The sequence below is a fragment of the Aythya marila genome (genome assembly GCF_965140915.1).
Source record: "Aythya marila genome assembly, chromosome: 4".
In the NCBI taxonomy this organism is placed as follows: domain Eukaryota; kingdom Metazoa; phylum Chordata; class Aves; order Anseriformes; family Anatidae; genus Aythya; species Aythya marila.
This window is the reverse complement of record NC_139045.1, coordinates 4,279,656-4,298,732: the sequence shown is the minus strand read 5'-3', so window position 1 is coordinate 4,298,732 and position 19,077 is coordinate 4,279,656. Positions and strand designations below refer to the sequence as shown.

The 19,077-nt window shown below is 39.8% G+C and overlaps 1 protein-coding gene across 1 annotated transcript in view; it reads left to right on the top strand.

Annotated features, from left to right (window-relative positions):
* EGF (epidermal growth factor) overlaps positions 1–19,077 on the top strand; it is a gene marked incomplete at both ends in the record, with an annotated part of 57,852 nt that overhangs the window by 36,045 nt on the left and 2,730 nt on the right. Inside the window, 9 exons of the mRNA XM_082759037.1 lie at positions 2,007–2,174; positions 2,935–3,084; positions 4,153–4,302; positions 4,877–4,993; positions 5,970–6,095; positions 7,944–8,063; positions 9,981–10,131; positions 12,423–12,587; positions 16,118–16,220. Coding sequence (XP_082615163.1) covers positions 2,007–2,174; positions 2,935–3,084; positions 4,153–4,302; positions 4,877–4,993; positions 5,970–6,095; positions 7,944–8,063; positions 9,981–10,131; positions 12,423–12,587; positions 16,118–16,220 — 1,250 coding nt within the window. The remainder of the gene's footprint in view (positions 1–2,006; positions 2,175–2,934; positions 3,085–4,152; positions 4,303–4,876; positions 4,994–5,969; positions 6,096–7,943; positions 8,064–9,980; positions 10,132–12,422; positions 12,588–16,117; positions 16,221–19,077) is intronic.

Below are 19,077 nucleotides of genomic sequence, written 5' to 3'. Positions count from 1 at the left end.
ATGCTCTGGTGTACACTCTGCCTTGCAGCTGACCTGTGAGGAGGACCTGGAAGCCTGCTGAATGTTTCACTTTGTTTAGGAATAGGACAGTGTCTTATGGGGAGAGAACAGAGAAGGAGAGCTACGAGCGCTGGAGAACCACAGGGTACGGGAAAGGTGTAGGTTTTGGACAGTGATACATGGATGACTGGAGGTGGGAGAAAAGGACATCGATGCCTGTATGGAAAGGAGTGAAAGAGAAGAAGTGAAAACCAGCAGGGGGTGAGTTTAGAGAGGCAGAGAGACTTGATACCCTGAAGTTATGCTAAAGTTGTTAGTGAGACCAGAATTCAGCTTGTGTTCTCTGACAGCTTTACCCTGGAAGAAGGGAAAGCAGCACCTGTTCATACACACACTGCTGTAGCACCAATTTTACTACACCAGCTCCCTCTAGTGCCCCTGTACTGAGAATTCATTCAGTAAAACTACATGCAAAATAAGATTAGTTCTGTTCTTCTCCTAACCCCATTTTTAGCTATAAGTAAAACAGCTTGTAAGCACTCGTCCAAGGCATTAAACAACACAACCATTCTTTTTATTTATGTAATGGCTCGGGTTTGCATTGTTTTGGAAAGGATTCTGCTTGCATGTGACTATTAACTCTCCTGTTCCTTCTATTCCATTAATGACATTGCACTTTTTTTTTTTTTTTTTTTTTTTTTTTTTAATCCTTAATATATTTATAAGTGGAGAGTTTAAGGAATTCCTGGTCAAAATGGGGTGTTTTTTGTTGGTAGTGCAAGCTATAGATCCTCTGAACGTGAATGAATGTTTGGACGGAGACAATGTGTAGATCTTGGACTAGTTGCTCAAATTTAATGAAGAGCTAAGAACCATGACCAGTAACCAAGCACAGTTCCGTGGAGGTGGCGAAGTGCTAGCAGAATAAAAATATGCTCTTAAACTTAATACTTAAGAACATTTAAATAATGTCTTAGAACTTTTCTTATGTAGGATTGTGGTATTTTATCTCATTTGTGGTTTATTTAAAATATACCAACGCATACCATTTCTCCAAGGTTCTAATTTATCAATTTAATTTGTTTTGTTTATTAGCTCTGTTTTTTTGTTTTGTTTTGTTTTGTTGTTTTGTTTTGTCTTTCTAAAAACTAATACCTTTTAGGGTCTCACATTCATTACTGAGGTTAAATATCATCTAGTTGACACCTACATCCAAATATAAAAGCACTAATCATACCATCATGTGTCTAAAAGACATCTGTAGATTTCTAGTGCAGATAATGTTAGGTTACCAAGGAAAAATTGCTGTACTCTGTACTTGGGGCCTAAACAGGTGTCTAGATTCCCTTAGTAATTAATGAAAAGTAAAGAAGCTTCCCAAATGATCTGTTGCATCCTATGATTTGTATCAGCTGCTGCTGTTAGCTAGCTGACAGTGGCTAACAAGTCACAGCCTACTGCTGCTAGTGGGCTGAAGTAAGGAAAATGAATTTCCCTCTTGAATTTTGCTCTGTGATGAATTTGCTAGTGAACGTGCATGGTTATGTGTATATGTGGACCTCTGTCTTGCCCTTGCGCGTGCTCTTGGCACTTGCAGAGAAGACATACTGGCATACTGGCTACCTGAAAGCTGCCCGTGGAGACATGTACATCAGCAGCTCTGAGCTGGGCCTCTTGTTGGCAGAAGAGGGAGACACTCCACTTCTGAAAGAACATCCCCAATGCTACTTCAAGAAATTATGTCTGAAATAGAAGCATGCTGTGGGTTTGGTTTGGTTGGAGGTCACCAGCAGTCTAGAGAATGGACTGAGCCAGGCAGGTATTGCAGTCTCCTCTGCTAAGAGCATGAGTGATGCCCATGGTCCTTCATTCATGGATGCTTATTCCTCCCCATGAGACGTCAAAGTACAGAAGCCACTGTGATAGAAGTAGATACTGATTTTATTTACGTGGTTTCTTATGTGTGTTCTACAGATGTGGAAATGAAGAATCTTATTTCTTTGTAGGCCGCCCCTTTGATGTAGCAGTGTTTGAGGATCACCTTTGGTTTTCTGACTGGGCTAGGCCATCACTAATGAGAGTGGACAAGAAGACCGGCCAAAACAGGGTACGTCTTCGAGGCAGCATGCTGAGACCCTCATCAATGGTTGTAGTTCATCCTTTGGCGAAACCAGGTATACTGCAAAAATTAAGCAGTCATTCCCTTCCAGCCTCCTCTTGTTCACTGATGTCAGTAGAATAGATGTTCTCTTGTCCTTGGGAAGACAATAATTTTTTAGAAAGTGGTTCTTTAAAAGCTTCACGTAGCTCTGCCAGCATTCACTGAAAGCCTCACCTGGGCATAAGTCCAGGAATACAAAATGATTTTGTGTATTTATAATCATGCTCAAGAATATACACTGACCAATTTCCACAGGCCTACCACAGTCTTGTAATTCCTATTTATCCTACTTTACTAGCACCCCTCTCATGCATGAATAATAACAAATGACATAGGGAAAGATTTTTGTAAGATACATTAATTTGGGCCAAATTATTTGATTTTCTGTTGGGAACAATCTCCCAGTAAGCAGAAAAAAATCAAGTAATTCAATAGACCATGACAGAGAGAAGGTAATCATGGGCTCCCTATGTCCTTGTAATGTTCTTTCAGGGAATGCTAGGACTCTAAAAATTAAAGGAGGGATAAATAAGGAAATTAAAAAATAAATAAATAAATAAAAAGTGATACATTTATTAGATGAAGGGTATGCAAATCTGCTTTCCTGACAGAGGGTAGGTTATAACATTTATACCTGATTATACACATCTATTTTTAATTAAAAAACAAATAAACTAGAAAACTTCTAGTTTTTGTCAGTCCTTATTGTTTTTCCAAATGCTCCAACTTGACTGAAGAATCCACTTGTTAAATTTCCTGTTTTTCTGTGCTAGGGACAAATCCTTGCCTTTATCAGAATGGAGGTTGTGATCAGATCTGTGAAAACAATTTTGGAGTTGTCCATTGCATGTGCCATCCAGGATTTGTGAAAACTCAAGATGGAAAAACCTGTCGTGCACTGGATGCTTCCAACACAACAGCAGGTACAATCCTCCACTTCCAGACAAAGGTCCCTTTAAGGACCCTGGCAGATAACACTGAAAAATATTCACCTTGTTCTACAAAATGAATGACAGCTTCTCTGAAGAATTATAATATTATGTATTTTCCTTTACAGGCATTAGTTTCACACTGCTGCTTACCTTCTTTTTCTTTCCCTCCTTTCTTTTTTTCCTTTTTTTTTTTTTTTGTTTTTTTTCATCTCGAGCCTGAGTTGTTCAAGCTCTTTGACATAACTTTCCTATGCATAGATAGTGTCACTTTCATATCCTTGATTAGGATGTCATAATTAGAACAATGTCTGACTTTTACAAGAAACTTCACAAGCTCCACTAGTAAAACAGACAGCTAATTAATATGATATGGCTCAGGTGTACGTCACTTGAGTTTGTTTGGATGTACATACTACAGGAAGAAGAATAGAGCATTTGATGAAGTGATAAAGCTTGTGTGAGGGTAGAAATTGCTTTACTCTTCCTATGTAGATCTGTCGGAATGAACCACCCCTTCCAACTCTGTCTTTGTACTTCTGTGTTTTTGAACCACAGCCCTGGGCTCACAACTGGCAGCTTTGCTTCTGCTGTCCACCTCTGTCTCCTTCCTGTTGCCAACAGCTGATGCACTGGTTGTTGTCTGAACATGCCACTCCTTCCTGAGGGACTATTGCATCCAAGATGCTTTTTCATGAATGCTTTAGTGTGTTCACCAGAAGCAAATAGAACAAATCTCCTGTAAGAAGCACTGGGGTGTTGTTCTGGGGCAATACCATGTAGTCTGACTATTTCGTTTTTCCCTTGACACTGTTAGTGAGAAAGATGCCTGCAGGGCTGACATGAGTTGCCTTCCTTTTCCTTTGCATTTGAGAAAACCCACCCGTGAGTGTTTTCAGGAATAATTTGAAGCCAGAAACAGGCTAGGCTGGGAGGAAACTTTTTTATTTTAAAATGAAACCACTGTGATTACTGGAAAGTAGATCATAGAGTCACTGAAAATCAAAATGTTCGTTCAGTAGGTTTAAATAGTCTGTGTCTTCTTTTTCTTGTCTTTTTCAGGAAGTATCTCTGTGCAGAAGGAGGCAGGGCCAGTGCCAACACCAGAGACCCTGCTCCAGAACACACGAGGCAATGCAATTTTCAAGGATATTGACAGTGGGAAAAAGAAGAAAACCAACATTTTGTTGATGGCTGAAATCATGATATCAGGTAGAGTCTGATGATTTCCTTCCTTCAAATAGAAATTGTAGGTCTCAAAGGAAGAAAGGCTCGATGTCAAGACTGATGGCATTCATTTTACTCCTCTTACAACTTTGGTCTATGTAATTGTGCCAGGTAGAACTGTGTTTGTTTGTTTGTTCCCGTGTTGCTTTGCTTTGTCAACAAAACTTGTTATTATTATCCAGGCCTAAAGAACAAACATTTCTATCCTATAAAAACATGTGAAAGTCTCTCCTTTACAAGTATGTTAAATTCCTCTGAAAAAAAAAAATGCAATAAAACCTTTTGAATTCTACATATGTTCAATGACACTACCTCATAAAATTGTACAATAGGTTTTGCATACAATATTCAGAAATCCCAATACTAAATGACACTTCAACTCCGTCTATCCAGACAAAGACAACAGCCTGATGATTGTAGTGGTTTGTCATCATTAACCCTGGAGAGCTATACTTCAAACTAAGACCCTATGCTCTGTTTTTTTTATTGATTTTTTTTTTTTTTAAATATAGTACCTTCTTTGCTCTGTACAAATACATTTTTTATCTTTGTGCTATAGATCAAGATGACTGCACTGCACTGGAATGTGATGTCAATGCACAGTGTGTTTTGCTAGAAGATGGTGCTGTGTGCCAGTGTTTGAAAGGATTTACCAGGAAGGGCAAATCATGCTATGGTAATGAAAAACATAAATAAAACCTTCAGGAAAAATGTAAAAGTGGGAAGAGAAAGAAAATCTATCTTTTTTTTTCACATTGGCAGCTTTGCTTCATGAGACATCACAGAAAGGTCAACAGGATTGCTTGTTTTGAAAGGGATGATGAGCAGAGAGCATGTGAGATGAAATGGCTGATGATCACATGGCTTATTTTCCCTTGAGTCATAAACATTAATCTTATTAATATTAATGAGCAATAATGGGATAATAGAAATAAAAGCATAAAGTATTTATTTGTAAAAATTGTCTTATTATAAATGCTCAGTCCGTAGACCTGATAGTTGATATATAATTTAGAAGTAAGTACTAGGGAATCTTTTAAAGTTAGTACTCCTGCTGTAATAATTATATAAAAGGGCTGCCTTTTTTTTTTTTTTTAATAGCACTTGGAAGAGACTTTAACAATCAGACAGCCCTTTGCTTGGAGTGGTCTTTAAAATAACTTTTTGTTAACATAACATTTACATACGGTGTAAATGGAAATGCTTTGTTCTCTCATAGTAATGACCAAGAGAGAAACGCATGAGAAAGAACAATTTACACTTCGGTGGCTAAGCATCAAGACTCACAGGAGTATATGTTGTCATGGAAAGGGGGTTAAAAAAGGAAGGTGGAAGGTGGAGTTGGTGTAAATTTTATTTTCCGTGAGCTGTGGTACTTTTTTTTTTTTTTTTTTTTTTTTAAATTCCTATTCTTGCTCAGTATGAAATTTGTCTCTGAGTAGGGTTTAAGATGAGAAGGATGTAAGACTGATTTTGAATAGGATAGTTCCCTTCAAACAGGGGGTACTTCTAATTCTAGGTGTTTTTTGTTGTTGTTTTCTGGTTTATTTCTAGTGATTTTTTAAATTATTATTATTATTATTTTAGAAACCAAATAACTTTTGTTTCTTTTTAGTGATTTGTCTGATGGTTTCATGTGTCCCTTCTCACAGATATTGATGAGTGTGCTGCGAATACGGACCGCTGCAATCGAAACGTGTCAGGCTGTATCAATACAGAAGGGGGCTACGTCTGCAAATGCCTGGAGGGCTACACGGGAGACGGGCTCCATTGCTACGGTATGGGAGTGTGTGAGGGCTGTGCTGCCTCTGGGAGGCTGTGGCAGGAGGAATGAACAAGAAACACAGCTCATGATTTGGGCTAGATCTGCATCAAGCCGTGGAGCTGACTCGTGTCCACGATGATCTGTCTCTTTTTGAAATATTGGTAAGGGCAGGGATCCTAACAGTGGCTCCCCCAGACAGCTGACATTTAGCATTTCTTTCTTTTTGATCCTCTCCTTCCTGTCTGAAGTGTGGCAACCTCAGCAACTGATCAATATTCCGAGCCTCTATTTGTCAGTGGATACTTTCTCTCCATGTTTGCCCTCTTTTTAGTAGCTACAGCAGGAGAGAGAGGATGAGTAAAGAGGAGGAGGGAAATGGAAGTGAACCAGTAGAGCTTTATTGGAAATCGTTGCCATGAATATAAACGAAAGCAGGTATTGAGTGTGTCATAATACTCATCAAATAATTACAGGTTGGTTTAATAGGCATGAGGTTCAGGGTGTTGACACTTACAGCTTGAGTACATTTAGAGTCTTGTTAATAATTCGACCTGCTGATTCTCCCATCCAGCTCTAATGCCAGGTCTTCAGTTCATTCCCTATGTTTCTTATTTTTTAATCCGTTTTAGCAGCAAATGTGAAGGAACAGGAATCTTTTTTTTTCCTCCAATATTTGAGTAGCATGGTATGTTCAGAGCTTCGTAAGAGTCTTGACTTCTCTTTTGTCCTTTTCTTTTTTCTTTCTCCTTTATAGCCCAATTCAAAGCCTGTAAAATTTGACCCAATACTTACATAGTCTTTGCTGGACTTTGGTTCTTCGATGCAGACAAGAATGACTGAAAAATTAAGTCCGATATTATTATGGGCACAATGTTGGAAGTGTCAAAGACAGGGGGTCTGCCTCCAGAGGTCAGAGACAAGTCTTTGGGGATGTTCGGGAGTGCAGACAGAAGTCACAACCTCCTATTGCTGTCCCAACGACCTACAAGGCATGTCCCCAGGCAGCTGTGGGCTCTCACTGTCTGTGGCTTATAGATGATCAGCTAGAATGATTGTGGTACATACCACTATTACTGAAAACCAATCCATTATCTTTAACTCCGGGATATGGTCAGATATGTTTTAACAGCATTTTAGGAATGATGAGATTTGGCTGTGATGTAAACAAAACTGAAACTATTTTTGCATTTGGTGAATTGGAATGTGCTGTAAAAACCAAAAACTGATGTGTAAGGGGGTTTGTACTTCAGTTTTAGATGCCTGCTAGCATGAACAGTGTCTATAAATTTATTGGTACATCCAGAGATGGCACAGGATGAACTCATTTTGTGTTTCATCATTTTTTTAAAATTCTTTTTTTTGGAATATACTTCAACAGTTTTGTTCCTCTGGTTTTATTTTTTAAAGTGCTTTGAATTTTTTGTGCTGTTTTGAGCTGGATCCTAAAATCCTCCTGTTCTCTTAATGCAAGAATGCCAACTGACTGTACTCTAGTACACATCCAGGGTGCATGTTGTGACTAGAAATGTCAGGAGAATGCAGATGATTCACAAGTGAATCTTCTCTTCAACTCCTCTGTACCCATTATATTTTATGGTGTGGCTTCTCCTTGCCCTCTCCCTACAGACAGCTTTTGCAGCAGTGCAGCGTGTTCTGAGAGGCTTGGTAGGCTGTGATCACTTGGTGTAGAAAGCATGTTGGTTACTCTTCTGTTACAATTTCTACCAAATGTGCAGAGGGAAGGTCTATGGCATTTTTCCCCTCTGCCAGGAGGCTGCAATGCAGCTGCTGCTGCTGCCACCCTTTTAAGCGATGCTCTGAGGTGTTTCGTTCTTCTAACTGCAGACTGTTTGGGTGACAGATATTGATGAGTGCAAGATGGGAACCCACACCTGTGGAGAGAACAGAACCTGCACAAATACAGAAGGAAACTTCACTTGCTCCTGTGCTAATGGCGCTTCTGGAACTACCACGGGTTGTGGTGAGTAAATGGAGTGAGCAATTAAAATAAAGTGGATCTTATCTAAGATCTGTGCCCTCAGCTGAATTGTTATACTGGGAAATTAAAGAAAGACCGCGTAGTGACATACCGGGCAGCTTGTGAATGAATTCAACATTACCTTAGGAGGTTGTTTTCCAAGCAGCTGTTCTGAGGTGGGTTAATGAGACTGGATCTGAGTTTAGTTTGGAAATGTCTACGTTAAGTTTCAGTGCTAATTTATACAGTCTAAATGTAGTGACACATCTATCTAATGGCCTTTGAAATCAAGAGCAGAAGTAAATGCTCCTTGGGGATGATGTTTTGGCGCTGATTTCGGGCTGTGTCATTCTTCAAACTTGGACCACACATAATTTAAGTCCCATTTCATTCCTCAGAATAAGCTAGTCCTCAGATCCAGTAGCTAATTTTTCAGAGTGTCTCTGAAATGCTTCAGAAAATCTGGTTGCTAATACAATGAAGGGAGCAGCTGAAGCTTCAGTACTCATAATATCTGACCCCTGTTTCAGTGCCTCACTGTGACAGCAGTGTTCTCTGAAAATTCGGAGCCGTGACACATCATCTTCCTCTGTGTCAGCCCTCGTCATCAGGGTGAATTTTACTCCAGATCAAGTGACTGTCTGATGACAGAAGGACACTGTATGATTGTCACAGATATTTTTCTGCAGAAAAACAGATGGAAATTATGGCTTTTTAAAGTAGAACATCTATCAGGATCCTCACCCTCCTTCTCAGTCATTTAAGCTTTCAGTAGTTTCAAGTGTCACTCAGGAAATGATGATTTTAAATGATGTATGACTTGGAAGTAATGCCTTATAGATCCCTCAGCTGTAAATATGATCCTAGACATCTTTGTGTGTGCTAGCACACTGTTTTAGTTCTTTGCCTAGTAAGCTCTTTTAGCAGTCTGAAATTTTCCTTGCAGAATGCAGAACACCCAGGCTTCACTGAAATCACTCAGTCCTTTCCAGTTTGGGCTCTTTGCCTGACAGTTTTCCTGCAAATGACATTTTAAAAAACAAATGTCATTAAAGGTCATGTTGCAATAAAACTGGTGTGAGTCATAAAACTGATCCCATAAATGTGTGGGAGCGATTAGGTTTATTGCTGCTAAGCCACACTGCTAGAAATTCTTTGCCATGTAGATGCGGGGTTCTGGCCTGACGATTCGGTAGGCAAAAAAGTGCTCCTGCTCTATAAAGGCATCTCTGCAATGCAGGTCATGTTGTGCAGAGATACCAGGGCTACCTGTAAAACTAGCTTGTTTGGATGTTTTTGTAGGCGACAGTGTGTGCAATTCAGAGCAGGCTGCACAGAAGCCTTTGAGGAATTGGGTCAATGGAGTGCTCTGGTTGCCAATGAAGCTGTTACCTGTACCTTTAAACAAGCTAGATCAAAAATGTGGTCTGCACTCATGCACAGGTGCAGTCAACTGGGTGGCAGAAGAACAGAAACATCTGTGCAAAAATGTCCGTTTGCACGTGAAAACTTTTCAGGCCAGGATCCAGATGCATGAAGTGCAGTCACCCTTCACCTGCGCATCTGACTCTGACACCTTGTGAATGGTAGAGAGTTACTGTACCCTAAAATTGCTTATGTTGCAGAAATAATTCAATTATAAGCAACTAGACAGTCAATATAGTTTCATTTTCCAGAGCTGTACTCACGCATCTAAATAAACTGAACACACTTAACCTCTGTGTTTTTCACTGTGTATCTAGAATCAACCATATTTACTATTTTAATCTAAAAACCTGTGTACTGAAATTTGATAAAAAAAAATAGAAATTAGAAATTCTTACCTACTTTCCTATCTTGGACTGCTGGAACTCTTTCATAAGATCACATTGCCAATGCAGCAAACAGTTTGAGATGTCCTTGTGAAATCCTGTGTTTCAGAATCTACTTTGTCCCCTACTGCTGTCAGCAATGAATACTCTACACACCCTGTGCAAGGTGATTCCATGGGATGCCCTCCTTCCTATGATTCATACTGCCTCCATGGTGGAGTGTGCAATTATGTTTCTGACCTACAAGACTATGCCTGCAAGTAAGTACAGAATTTTATATTGTCTGTGCTGATGAATGGTGTCCTTAGGGCACAGTTGAGTGGAAGCAATGAAGTACTTGTCCATAAATTTTCCGTTCATCACCCCCTGCTGGTAATTATCATTAGACTTTGGTCTTTTCTGTAAGCGATCACTCCATTCACACCCAATGCAATTGATAGTAAGATTGGATTTGTTTCCAGAACACTTGATTCTTTGCTTTGGAAATGGGAGGTAAATTGTTAAATTACTTAGGGCTCATAGCATTATAGGTTTCTGCTCTCTCTCTCTCCTGCATGCCTCATGCTAACTTACTCCTCCCTGTTGGCCTTGCTGCTCATTTATATATATTATATTATTATTAATGTGTCACCTGCTGAAGCACTCAGTGGGGTGGAAGAGGACACCACTGTCCTGTCTTTTCTGTCTGGGAGCAGGAAGGTGAAATCTGGTGTTAGCATTTTCCCTTACAGTTTGAAGAGTCTTTCTCCCTGGCAGAAAGTGCATAATACTGATGGTCCTCTTGAAAGCAGGGAGAATGGCAATTAGATCTGAAAAAGATTTCCTTCCTCCTGAGGATGTTTTGTGAAGCCTAATTCCCTGATCCTTGAATGTAGTTACTGATAAAAGCAAAGAAAATCTTATGTTTCCGAAAATCAGCCTTCGGCTGGTCAATGTCACAGCCTAAAGCCATGGGGTAATCATTTCTTCAAAGCCATTGTTGCTGGAATTTAACTGATTATATCTCAATATTTGTTACACATTTCTTCAAAATCCAGCATAAGTGCTGTGTTTACAGTGGGACAAATCCAGTGGCTGCCCCCTTCCCTGGGGTCTGACCGGGTATGTGAGGACCTGTATAGGGGATTTTCTGTGCTAGGGAAACCTTCCTTTGTGGCTCTTGTGTGAGGAGAGTGAGCTTGGTGGGGAGACGAGAAGTCCTTCATTACAATTCCCCCAGACCCACCTTGTTGTTCCAGGCCATTCCTGCAAGCATCATCAAATCTGAGGCTTGTATTTAATTGATTATAATTGTTATTATTTATTAATGTGAGTGGTTTCCCCTGCCCACAGACCTCTGTACCCACAGGAATAAGTGGCGAGCATATTTTTATGTGCATGCAAAGTAGATGCTTTGTGCTGTGGACTTGCTAAGATCAACACAGCCATTGTAGGAGGTCGTATGGCTTATGTTTATTTCTGGCATGTGTTGTGCTTTTTTTAGAATAAATTGTAGAGTCATTAAAAGCTATTTTTTTTTCCTCATTGAGTTCCTCATACTGAAACTGCAGAGTCTACCACTGCAGAACTTTTAAATTAGGGTCTATCCATGTTTTCTAAATTTTGTTAAGTGTTAGTCCATAATAAGAACCCAAATTTCCATATATTTCAGTACTGGAAGTGGAAGCTGTTAAATAAATTAAAGCCTAACCTTGCTTAGCTGTGATCTGCCAGAGAGATTTGTGTTGAACTATCTGATTCCTCACGGTGTGCACTAGATGGCAGCATTCATTCGTGTAGGCTGTGATATATTAAAATAGCAGAAGGAAGTCATGGCAAAACTTTGTTTTTCACACATTTTCACACATCGCCAAGTGTATTAATTAATCAATAGTTTTATGTTGTTTTTCTTGTGTTTTTTTTTTTTTTGTTTGCTTGTTTGTTTGTTTTTTTTCACTTTATAGTCATTTTGATACATGGGTTTCATGCCCTGAAATTATATTTTAGTGTTGGATTTTTACAGTGTTAAGAAAAACAAAAAAACTGAGAGAAGTAATTTGTAATAAAACTAAATTTTGAAGATATTTCTAACCCATACAAGTTATAAAAACACCTTTGTTCCTCTTAGTAAGGATTCAGATTAAAATTTGTTTCCTTTAACCAAATCACTCTCAAAAAGTTGATAAATTGTATTTTGTCTCGTTCAAAGAAACGGGAACCTTGCTGCTGGAAAGGGTTAAATAGAAAACCTGATGGAAACAGTCTGTGGATTTGTTCTTTTTTTTTTTTTTTTTTTAATGCTTTATCTACTGATATCTGGGAAGTATAATCTCACTGTATAATTCTGTAGAGTGCTTCAATAGATTTACATTTTAAAAGCATTTAATAGTGAATTTTACAGGATTTGGCAGACATTCCTTGAATGCCATTTTGCCTTTACCCCCAGACAAATTTAACGAGATATTTCCATAGGGGTTGCCAATGACAAATCAATACTCAAGGTGACTGCGGCGATGATTTGGGTTATTTTCTCTGCTGCCAGTTACAAAGTGCCCGTGCTTCCTTTTGGCAGCTGTGTGACGGGCTACGTAGGGGAGCGGTGCCAGTTCAGCGACCTGGAGTGGTGGGAGCAGCAGCATGCCGAGAGGGTGAAGGTGCGGAACATCACCATCGCCGTGTGTGTAGCAGTGCTGGTCCTGCTGCTCCTGCTGGGGACCCTGGCCGCCTACTGCTCCAGGTACTGCTCCCAGACACGTGCTGGGAACGCGTGGCAGAGGGACCGAGGTGCTGTCACAGGTGGTTCATGGAGGAGAACATGTGCTGTCCCTCAGCCGGTGGAAATTGCCATCACATCTTCGCTCCCCTTTTGCTTTTCTGTAATGGGGTCTGTGAATAATTCACAAATTTTCTGGCTTGTCCCTTCCCTGCAGTACTCACATGGATGTTAGAGTGACATGTGCCTGAGGAGAAGAATAGACCTGATTAGGTTTGAAGAGGAGCCATAATTTGTATTGATGAGAGAGTTAAAGAGCATGCTATTTACTTCTTCCTTAGCTTCCCTTAAGAGAGATAGATGTCTGAAACTGTTGTGGTAGGGCTTTGCTCTTCTCTGCTAGCTATTATCATCAGTTTTGTTTTACAACCCTTTCAGAGTAGAACTGTACCTGAATGTTTCCTTGCAAGGGAGAAAAGCAGAGTGTTACCCTTCCAGTAGCACATTTCTACAGTGATGTCTGCAGCAATGAATGTGAAAGCAGTTTTCCTGGTAGTAGAAAGTAAAATCAGGGATGTGAGTGTAAGGCACATCTGTTGTAAGAGTACTCCCTGGCATTTTCCATGGCTGTAATGAATTGTGCAGGTTTGAGATTCTTCTCATGGCAAAAAGAATGCCCGTAGTCACTATTTAAGAACCCAGCCTGATGTGAAATTAAATGTTGTTGATGTCCCTTGGACTGGAAAGTATTCAGCATTTAATAAGTTAGTCTTTTGGCCATGACCTTGGCAGACAACTGTTCCCAGAGGCTCTTGTTTAAATGTATATTTTTATTTAGCAAGTAACAAAGTAAACAAACAAAAAGCCAGAGAGCAGCCAAATTTACAGTTTCCCGCTGCATGCCTACCTGCCTTCAATATGCAGAGGTTTTGGTTGTGGTTTAGACTAATTTTAACATTAGAATCTCCTAGGCAAAAAACGTTAAGCTGAAAAAGAAGTTAGCTATGAAAGCTAATACTTTCCACTCTTATTTAATGGGTCCTAGCATATTTAGCCCATAAAAGTAGATAAGCTGTTACTTTTCTGGTTTTCTACTAGCTAATGGTAGAGCTCAAGAGTTAAAGCTAAGTGCAAGCTGGTTTGTTCTCATGACCCGGGATTCAGAAGCTAATCACTGGAATGATATATGTGGAATAGACAGATCATGAGACTCTTGTGTTTCCCATATTTGTCTTTTGAACTGCCATGGAAAATAGCCACAGTATGTCGGGTTTTAAGGTGTGAAGATATTCATTCTCTTCCCTTCCTCTCTCTTTTGTCATTTCTCCCTGATTTACTTTTCTTTCTTGCCAAATGCTTTTGATCAATATAACTATTTACCTCAACAACAAGTTTTCAATTACATGCTCGACTGCATTTGTACTGCAGCTATTACTCTCCTAACTAGATCAAAATGAAACCACTGATCTAAAATCCCTATTTAACCAGAGTCTGGAAACCAATATTTGGCTTGAAATCACTCTGCTGCTTTCCCCCCCCCCCATGATCTACTGTATTTTGAAATGTACCAATTAAGCCTATAACAATCCTGTTCCTTCCCCTGCAAGATGCAGGCTCCTATCTCCTTCTAACTGGAGGAACTGACGTTGGTGAGCTACACCTACCTATTCGAAAGCTGCATGAACTGGAGGCCAAGGGTACCAGAGTGTTGTGTTTGTTCAGTGGCTGTGGCCTGCTGAAGGGCATTGTGTTAATCTTCACGTCAGGTTTACACAGTCTGAATGTACAATATGCCACGTTTCCTTTCTTACTTGGGATGGAGGGAAGCAATTTCTCTTCCAACAAAACAACAACAAAAAAATACACAACACCCTGAACCACAGATTTAACACCCAGAAATTGGCTGAGGTCATGCAAAAATTAGCAGTAGAGCTGGGATTAGGATTGAGAAATTCTTGGCCTGTTGCCCGCGTTCAGTCAACCGGATTTCACCGCGGCCTCCCGCTTGTGCTCATGGAGACCCCTGTGCCCGCCGTGTCAACCTGGCATCTGCTGTTCTGCGTGCTCTGAAGTAAGCCCTGGAATTAGAAGGATCCTCTGGGGCAGGGCATCCTGCTGAGGACAGTGTCTATGTGCTGCGTGGAGGGTTTTAACCATTGAGTAATGGGCTGGAGTTGGGTTTTGTCAGTGCTCTGAGCTGCAGTACCGAGGGGGCATATCCAGGTGAGGGTTAAAACACAAACAGGAGACATGCTGCAGTGCCAGGAAGGCCAAAATGGAGTAACTTAACCTTATGGCTCAGCGTTCTGTTCTGGGGACTTATCCTCAGATCTGACACCTACCTGATTTTGTGTCATCAGTCCCAGTCTTACGCTCTGCTGGGAACCATGAGAATCGTTCTTTCTGGTTGAAGGCATAGGAAGGAGTGTGTTATAGAGATTCTGGGGAGAAAATCCATGGTGCAGACAGGTCTTTCTTATTTCTTACAGAAGCCAAATCTTGTTTCTGTTGGCTTTTCTCTAAGGGAATAAGATATGATAATTATGGCATGATATATATTCCCAGTTAGTGTATGACTGTGGCGCAGGAATAAAAGGAAAATTCCTATTTTCTTAGATAGATGTCGATTGAATTTCATTTAAAATAGATCAAGTAAAAGAAAGTTATAACTTGACACTTCTGGAATTTGAAGAGTGAAACATTACTTTTGTTATCTGATGTCTAGGAGATGAATAATTGTGTGTGTGATGTCAGTAAAAATGTACTGATTTGAATCTCAAGAAGTGTAAATGAGCTCTTTTTCTTATGACTGTGTTTTCTGTGTAGGGGCCTAGATCGGATTTTAATACAGCCTTACAAGTGATCACTGTTTAACTTCAAAAGTAACAGATTTTGATTTTATGGAACCAGCCACTTGGAGCTAACTATTCACAGCCTTTTTCCAATTCAAGATTGAACTCTGGCTTTATTTCCCCCTTGTTTGAGCTAATTGCGTTAGTCATGCATTTTTTTTTTTTTTCGAGGAAATATCTTAGTTACAAGCTTTTTGAGGACTTCTATTTATCTATTTCATAGTATTTTCTAAAGTTGTCTTTTGCAAATGATGCAGCTGAATGCAGAAGTGATTTTATAATTGTAATTACCAAATGATGTACAAAAATACAGTCACATTTTTATTTCTGAGCTTCACCCACACTATTCATTGTATTGGTAAAACTTAAATCTTTGTAAGGGGAATGTATTATAGAGTGAATAATATAAGAAAATAGAAGGGGTTATTTAAAATTAAATTTAATTATTTTCTTTTCCTAATGAATGACCCTTTACAAATGGCACATTAAAACAAGTATTCACTTCTTACTGACTTCTATTTCTGGCAAGCTGTTTGTTTTAACCACTGTGCTGTAATTAACACTAATACAGCCTTTCAGAGGAATGAAAGAAAAGAAAATGTATGTCCCCTCTGTAAATACCTACAGAATGAAGTGTGAAAAGAAGCAGCATCTGTTCCTCCTGAAGTGAAATAATTTGTTTCAGCTTTTGTTCTGTTGCAGAAGTCAAAACTTGTATAAGAAGAATCTCTACGCAGAAGCGATAAGAGATGCCAGCAGCCACACTGACAATGAGAACGAGACACTTACTTGCAACAAGTCTCGGGTAAGTATATTAATGTGGAGTGGAAAGGGAAGTAGGAAGGATCAAAGAGCGTTAGGGATCCACTTGAGATTATCCATCAAATAATTCACATCTTAAATACATTAAATAAGTGCTAGAGTCATCAAGTGCTTTGCTGTGAACCCTAGTTCATCTTACCTCATTGTTATCCCTCAAAGTTCACAGCTGCCTGGATGTATTGCACCCATTAGCTGGTGTTATTGTTAGCTTTGAACACAACAGTTGGGGAACTGTGTTCTAAATTAAGGAAATGGCAATGTGATGACATGGCATATCACAGAGTTATTTTCACAGGAAAGTGTGCCCTCTGTATAAAAGGTTTCTTGGAAGCCAAGTGCTGTGTGTGCTACCTGAGATGCCGAACTTTATTTTTGGGGGTGGATGCAATTAAATATCTTGGTATTAGAAGCTGCTGCCTTGTAAAGAGAACCTATCGGGATGTTATCAGGAAGTTTGGGAGGGAATTTAAAATACTAATTGTGCACTGGTGTAGGTAGAAGAGCCATCATGATCTGCTTGCTCTGGCCTGTTTCTATTGTCAGTTTTGAATTTGCATTAGAGATTTTGGCCCCATGAGATCTGATCAAGGGACTTGATTTTCACTGGCATTAAAATGTCATTATGCTGCTTGGTGACTGCAGTTGGAACCTGAAGTCAGCAAAAAGGACGTAGTGAGCATCTGTGGCTACTTCTGTGCCCAGACTGAAGCTGCTCTGTCAGAATGGCACTGCTTACCCTGAGATCGTCTGTACACTCGCATCATGCAGCACTGAATAAGCTGCTGTAATGCAGGTGTCACTGTACATGTCTAAGTAGCATCATATAAGCTCTCCATAATAAGCACAGTTACGTCAGTGGAACGGACTTCTGGAAAAGTCTATACTTGCACAGGATTGGAGTTAAACTCCAGTGATGCACCTACCTTTTTACTGTGGTAACTGCATGCACGTTTTTCTAGCATGGGTATTACTGCAAGGATTTAAAGCCTTTCACAACCAACCATAGCTGGAAGGGTACAAAAACCATGCACAATAGTCAGGGTTGCAAAAGAATTTGGCTTTATACATTTACTTTAATGATAATGGATACTTTAGCTTTAAATCTAGATTTTATTCATCTATGCTTAAAGTTCAACTCTGCTCCAGATCTTTGGGTCCAGAAAGGGATGAATTTGCTCTGCTTGGGGGTGGCTGTTTGAGGGGTTGAATATCATGGAATATCCATAGTGCAAATTGAGCATTTTTAAATCAACCAGAAGAATGCCTCTCAGATGGTTTAGATTGAGTATCTGGCAGGATTTGTGAGTGGGTAGCTGCTGAAACACACTATTAGACATGTGCAGGGAATACTGAATTGACTTGACCCCAGATATAACATGAAATAGTTCCACTGATGGTCTGCCACATGGTCTTGTGGACCTTTTATTACTAGCTGCTGACCTGGCCAGCACTTGTTCCTCCAGATAGTAAGCAGCAAATGTGCTGAATCTTAGCGATGCCATCATTTGTTCACAGCAGAGGCAAAAAACATGGTTTGCAAAATATCTGTGGCTGGCAAAAATCAGAAACATTTGTTGGGACTGAGAACAGCTTGTTGCCTGGGAGCAGTGCTCTAGGAGGCCTGCAGCTCATCACTTCTGTCCCCACCTGCTGGTGTCCCCACAGTTAATGCTAGTCGTTAATGACATTTTTGCTGAATATAGGACTAATTAGACAGCTAAGCAATGGACTGAGTCAACAAAAACAAATCCTACCTACTCATCTATTACACACTCGGGTTGAATTTCACCACGCATTCTTTTACTGGGAGACATCAAATACATTAATAAAGTAATTCATTGCAAATGGCTTGTTGCAGACTGGAAGAGGAAATCAGTGACCCTTTGCTAATTATTGCTTCTCACACAGTAATGGATTCCTGTGGTTTCATGCATGTGATTTTCTCTGTGCTGATGCAGCCATGAGTGTTAAGTTCACTGGGGCTTCATTCATGCATGCACTCAAGTTAGAAACTGTAGAGCTGCCAAAAAGCAGCAGGAAGTTGTCTACTACTGTTCACTTTAAGTGGAGATTACTGGGGAGCTTTGTGATGGAAAAAAAAAAAAAAAAAAAAAAAAGAAAAAGAAAAAGAATATAACATCATACTACATTGGGGCAGAAAACTGTAGCTCCTCAATTCTTACGGTACTTGTGTAGGTCTTTGGGTGCTATTGATGTACACAGCATTAATAATTGTAATGAAGGATTTCATACAGGACTGGGTGAAGTAACTGGAAAGAGCTCATTAAATTCTCTCCTTTTGTAACCTGTAGTATGCTTGCTCATTTGTGTAGCTAGGGAGAAGTGCAAAGACTTCTTTATAGTGCCCATCTAGGCTGACGTAGAGGATAATGAATTTTACCCTATTGCACACACCAAACGCCAGGTATCATGATACCAAAAGAATACCTACAATTTGCCCAAAGGTCATTCACTTTTTAATTTATTTCTATTTTGCCAAAGGAAGCTACATTTGGGTAAGAGTATGTGTGGGTATTTTTCTCACATTTGTGTTAGAAATCTGTAAGCAAGGCTAGGCTTGTCCCAGGAATACAGAAACCTTGGTAAACTTTTGCACATGCCTGGATGCACATGCCTCAACCATTGGGAAGTGGTTGAATCACCATCCCTGGAGGTCTTTAAAAGACATTTAGATGTAGAGCTCAGTGATATGGTTTAGTGGAGGACTTGTTAGTGTTAGGTCAGAGGTTGGACTCGGTGATCTTGGAGGTCTCTTCCAACCTAGATGATTCTGTGGATTTTGAGGCTATTCTGAGACTTGTCACTCAGCAAGTGTTGAG